This window comes from Orycteropus afer, unplaced genomic scaffold (assembly GCF_000298275.1).
Source record: "Orycteropus afer afer isolate SDZICR_OR568_19922 unplaced genomic scaffold, OryAfe1.0 scaffold00434, whole genome shotgun sequence".
Classification (NCBI taxonomy): Eukaryota; Metazoa; Chordata; class Mammalia; order Tubulidentata; family Orycteropodidae; genus Orycteropus; species Orycteropus afer.
Genome location: NW_006922021.1, coordinates 999044 through 1005253, shown reverse-complemented (window position 1 = coordinate 1005253; position 6210 = coordinate 999044). Strand labels below are relative to the sequence as shown.

The 6210-nt window shown below is 36.4% G+C and overlaps 1 protein-coding gene across 1 annotated transcript in view; it reads left to right on the top strand.

Moving 5' to 3' along the window:
- Positions 1 to 6210, top strand: part of IL1RAPL1 (interleukin 1 receptor accessory protein like 1) — a 1063022-nt gene that overhangs the window by 166724 nt on the left and 890088 nt on the right. Inside the window, exon 3 of the mRNA XM_042782732.1 lies at positions 3097 to 3283. Within this exon, the coding sequence (XP_042638666.1) occupies positions 3097 to 3283 (187 nt within the window). The remainder of the gene's footprint in view (positions 1 to 3096; positions 3284 to 6210) is intronic.

Sequence of the window (6210 nt, the reverse complement as noted above, 5' to 3'; positions counted from 1 at the left end):
TCGATGGCACATAACAACAACAACAACAAAACATTATATAGGAGGAGCTCTGGTAGCATAGTGCCTAAGGCAATTGACAGCTAACCAGAAGCCTGGCAGTTCAAATCCATCAGACATTCCTTGGAAGGAAGGTTGGGCAATCTACTTCTGAAGTGATACTGCCTTGGAAACCCAAGGAGGGGTCGCTATGAGTCGGTCCGACTTGACGGCAAATAACAACAACAACAAAGCATTATATGGACATCACAATTATTCTGAACCTGGAGTATTTACTTGACCCATGTGTCCCAAGATAGGTATTAGTTTAACTTAGATCATTGTTTTTTTTTAAAAAAATGGAATCCTAGTTTTGAACCTTCCACACAGGAAAACATAGGTTTTCTTTCTCCCCAAACTGTTGATTACATTGTCTGTTTTACCATAACTCCTTATAGTAAAAGGAATGCCTGGGTGGTGCAAACAGTTAAATGTGTGACTATTAAGTGAAAGGTTGGTGCTTAGAATCCACCCAAAGGCACCTTGGAAGAAAAACCTGATGATCTTCTGCCATACATATATGTGTGTCTTATCTCTCTAACCTTTTCCACTTGATAAACATTGACACTAGTGGTCATGATTTAACATTTCACACACAGCCTTGAAAATCCTATGGAGTGCAGTTGTACTATTCAACACATGGGGCCTCATGAGTCAGATTCAATGGCACCTGATTTTTTGTTTTCTTGTATCAAATATCAGACTTTTAGATGAGCAGGGTCAAGTAACAGAACACTGAATTAAAAAAAAAAAAAAAAACTATAATGAGCCTGGAAAAAGTATGCTTTAATCTGTACTGGAGTAAAATTAGTAGTGCATAAACAATATTGCTGGTACATTCACAGAGGATTTTTTTTTTTTTTTATTGTCACACAGACATCTCAAGCTCAAGTTAAAATTTAGCACATTCTTTTCTCTCAAAGTTGTTTTTTTCTCAGTATTCTCCATGCGGAAAGATTGACCCCACCTTTTAAATACTCAGTTCTTCATGATCTTTCTTTCACTCTTTCTCTGTCATATTGAATCTGAGTCCTCAATATATATATATTTTTAATGTTTCCTCTTCTCCATCTCAATAGGCATTGTCTTCATTGGGGCCGCCACCTTTTTCCTAAATGAATATAATTGCTTTCTAATTCCTCCCAGTGCATTTAATTTTTCCAATCCAATCCATCTTTCTCACTACAATCAGAAGAAAGAAAACAAACCTCCAAGACCCAGATTTCATTATTCCCCAAGATAAAGTCCATATTCTTGGAAGTTGATGACATGACATTCAGTCTGGCTCAACCTTACCTCTCTAGTCTTAAGTTCCTTCTGTTTTTTTACAGCCACCTTACACTCAAATCATTTGCAATTTGTTAAACATACCAGTTGTTTCATGCCTTTACATCTTTGTAAACTGTTGCCTGAAATAACTTTTCTTACCAAATTCATACTGATTCTTTAAGACAACTCAAGTATCACCACTTCTTGTTTCTTATCAAGCCTTCTTGTTTCCTTCTTTGACACTACTGTATTAACACATATCTCTTTGTAGTAGTTTTCACATTGAATTTCAACTGCGTACTGTCTATTTCTTCTCCTGGACTTTAAGTGGTATGAGGAATATGTAATATCATGCCATCAACATTTTTAAACACATGCTATGGTTGATTTTGTTTCAATGAATCCTCCTATATTTTAGATCTACTTGTAGGTTAATTATTATAAAACACTAGAGACAGCTCTATTTGGTAAAGAGATTTCTAATTTTGTAGAGCTATTTTTCATTGCTCAATATAAAGCCAAATATATAGATAGCCTAGCTATTGTCCAGCCAGTCTCATCATGTCACATCAACATTAAAAAGGGAGAATCTAAATAGAGAAGTTGCTTAAATGTCAAAACATCCTGGCTGAATAAGAAGGACTTGGGAACTGTGGTTCACAAGCACAGATACAGAGCAGGGAGGAACCAACATCTCTGAGGGCCAGGGATGGGGTAAGCAGATTCCTATTCAGTATCTCATTTAATTCTTATAAAGTTCTGTGCCTGCACTACACCTGAGACTCAGAGGAGTTAAATAAATTGCCAAAAGTTGCAGATGTAACGTGCAGTAAGATTCAAATCTAGGACTTTGACAGCCAAGTACATGAATACTCAATTGGGCACTTACCAACTGAGAAGTTGTCCGCTAAACTTTGAATCTCATGCTTTATTCTTCTCTTTATTCCCAGTGTCCAACATTGTGCATGACACAATGTAGGTGCTCATTGAATATCTAGAGACAAATAGAAATACTGCAACTTACATGAAAAGTTTCTTTGGACTTCCAAAAGGCTCTCTGAACACAATTTCGATTCTATTTTATTCTAAGTTATTAACTTGATTTAGGAACCAGCAAAGAGAAAAATGAACCAGTGATTTAATGACCTGATTCTATAAAATCTGCCTATCAAGATGGTGCTGTCCTTACATAACACAGTAGAATGTTTCAGTGGTCTAACAATCTGGACTCCAGGTCCTGACCCAAATGTATATATATGGAAAGAGGGTAAAGATAGAGACTTTTCAATTCTTTTACTCAAGACTGTTTTCTACCTAGACTCATTGATAGCCTCTACACTTATCAAGGTATTGATACCATAAGAGTTGGGCAATTGTATTCTTGTCCTTCTCTTATGCTTAATAGGGTAGTTATTATTATTATTATCATTTTATTTCTCTTTTAAGTTTACTAATTTTAGCATAAATCCAGCTTTATTTCCTTCCTGATGTAAATCTTCCTTTATTTCTTCTATTTTTCTAGATACAAAAATTTCTATTGAGCGTTCTTACAGGCCAAACCTGTATATAACACAAAACACTTTTTTTTCCAGCAAATGAAAAATGTACAGTAGGTGTCACTGGAACAAGTGTGGTTTAGCAGGGTGACAAGAGAGAGCCCTGTGGAATAAGCCAAGATGCCATAAAATGCAGTTTTTGCTTTCACTTCTTTGAGTGAATTAAACACACTACCTTTGCAGCACTTGCTTTTTGTTCTCACCAGGCCACCATATTTATTCTGCTTTGTTACAGAAACTCCACTTATTGTATGAAAGTATCCATCTCACTGACAGTGGGTGAAAATGACACTGGACTCTGCTACAATTCTAAGATGAAGTACTTTGAAAAAGCTGAACTTAGCAAAAGCAAAGAAATTTCATGCCGTGACATAGAGGATTTTTTACTGCCAACCAGAGAACCTGAAATCCTTTGGTACAAGGTATGGATTGTGGATTATTTTATTGCCTATGAATAAGAGAATGTTTATCTTATTCTGGGGAAAATTGGATAAAATTTTCACATGGATATGATATATAGCTTAGATTTTCCTTCCTAAAATAGAGCAGCAAGTTGTAGTGGTCATGAGAGTCTTTAAATCCTGACTTTGATAAATTTTATTCTATGTGTGTTTTAGTAATTCATTGTGATAAGCTGTGTGTTTATATTGTATTTATATTGACAGATCTTTCAAGTCTATTATAGTCTGGATTGATAATTTCAGGAGCTAATATCCATTAAGTATTCACTTCAAAGGTCTTCATATTAAGAGTCCAAATTATCCCCACACAAGGAGGGAAATAATTGATTTGCCTCTTTGATAAAATGGTGCACTAGTTCTTATTTGAATGTTCTGTTAACTACATGTAATTTTGTCCATATTTTAATCCTTTTCAGTATCAAAGCACGTATTCTAAGGAGTTAAGATCTGATGAAAATGCATTATAGTATAAAAATAGTGTTAGAGTAACTTTGTTCATAAGAAATTTTAGGTTAGATGGGAATAATCCAACCCCTGTTCTTCCCATAGGAGCTCTGGTAGCATAGTGCCTAAGGCACTTGACTGCTAACCAAAAGGCTGGCTGTTCAAACCCACCAACCACTCCTCGGAAGGAAGCTTGGGCAATCTACTTCCATAGTGATACTGCCTCAGAAACCCAAGGAGGGGTCACTATGAGTCGGGTCTGACTCGACGGCATTGATTTTTTTTTTGTTGTTGTTTTGTTTTGTTCTTCCCATGACATCATTTACTTTCACTGAAGCTCCAGATTTGAGCCTACTCTTCAACTTATTTATATCACCAAATAAAGAAAATTTTGTTATGGAGAATACTCAAGGATACACAAACACAGACACTGTTGCTATATTGATGCTGTGAACATCTCTTCAGAATATATTATCCATGGTTTAAAGATTCCTAGTGTAAAATTGCTTTGTTCAACTCACTGAAAGTAGGAATTTAGGAAACTGGACCGCTGAGTAACTAAATCCATAAGTGTCAGAATATGCAGTGTGAGCCCTCATGATGGATTGCTCATGGATATAAAACCTTAGAAATGAGACAAGAAACAGACCTCTATTTTTTTTTTTTTAAGGATTTTTACCAAAATCAACAATGCTCTTCTTGAAGACTTAATTTTTGATTCTTGATAATAAGCAATGGAGGGTTCAGAACATCACTGAAAGTCTCCCCTGCCCTTTACCTTGGTTATCTGTCCAAGACAATATTAAAAATGCAGTATTAGTTGTACTGCTTTCTGTTCCTGGGCTTATAAATTGCTTTGTGTTTTCTTGTCCTCCCTCACCCCCATTTCTAATTGTTTATTTCTTACTTTTTATTCTCTATGGTCTGTCTGCCATTCACAGGCAAACTCTGAAAAAGCCCTGGTTACTGCTTCAAAGGAGAAAGTTGTTAAGGGGCTTTGACCCAAAGTCTCGAAGAATAAATATTTTTCTAATACTCATATGTGGACATTCATCTTCTAGATATCTAATGCAAGTTCTTAGTTGTTTGTCAATAAGTTATGTTAAGAGCTGTGTCATTTCTCACTCTGGCAAACAACATTTCAAAAGGTCCAAAAGATGAGAAACTAAACCCACACACACACACACACACATTCCCCCTCCTTCTAGCCTACACACTTTCACTCACACTCACTCTAAGAAAATGGCTGGCTTCATTTTGGTCCTTTAGATGTTTCCACCATCACCACAATCATTTTGACCTTAGGTTATATAAAAGGTCATCACTAGAGGAGTGATGAGTGGGGCTATGTTGTTGTTGTTGTTATGTGCCCCTGACTTATAGCGACCCCTCCTTGGGTTTCCGAGGCGGTATCACTACGGAAGTAGATTGCCCAATCTTCCTTCCGAGGAGTGGCTGGTGGATTTGAACCACCAGCCTTCTGGCTAGCAGTCAAGTGCCTTAGGCACTGAGCTACCAGAGCTCCCAGTGGGGCTATAGTATGTGTGTATTTTGAAGGCTTGTAATTTTTCAGATTAGTTTTCCAGAGTCCGGGCTTTCCCTCTAGGTTCTAATTAGATGTGATCTAGACTGTGACTTAAGGAACTCTGGTGATGCAGTGTTTAAAGTATTCTTTGCTAACCAAAAGGTCTGCATTTCTAACCCACCAGCAGCTCGGAGGGAGAATGATGAGGCAGTCTGCTTCCCTAAAGATTTGCAAGCTTGGAAAACCTATGGAATAGTTCTACTCTGTCCTATAGGGTTACTATAAGTCAGAATTGATTTGATGGCAGTGGGTTGGGCTTTTTGGTTCTTAAATTAAAGAACTGTAATAGTTACAGCCTGGCTGAAATAGAATATTGTATTTTATTCACTATGAATCTGATCTAAATGGCATAGAGCAGTGATTATGCAAATATATATGATATATAAAATATGAGTATCAAATGATTTACAAAGTGATGATTGCTACAACTAATGTAAGCATATAAAACATATATTTTGGTATGAAATAACTAGAGAGTTGCCTCCCCTCCCCCCTTACACATATGCATGGAAGCACACAGTCAAAAGAATGGTCTGCAAAAGTGTGATTTGGCCATTACAGTTTTTAGAAATAATATCTGTGAAAAGTGTCAAAGGGTTTTAAGCTATTTTATCCTCATTCTATTGATCTGAAATCTGTCTAGGGGAAATGGACTTCTGTTTTGGCAAAAACAGAAATCTCTTGAGCCAACATGATTATAATCCACAGCTTAATACAGAGACTATCATTTGGTAGGCTCATCAACAACAGGAAAGCAGATATTTATGAGGCTGCCAAGACCTCGAATATAAATGTTGGCTTTTTAAGTGCATTATAGAATGTAAATGTTATGAAGAAATCAAATTATTGCTAAATGCAG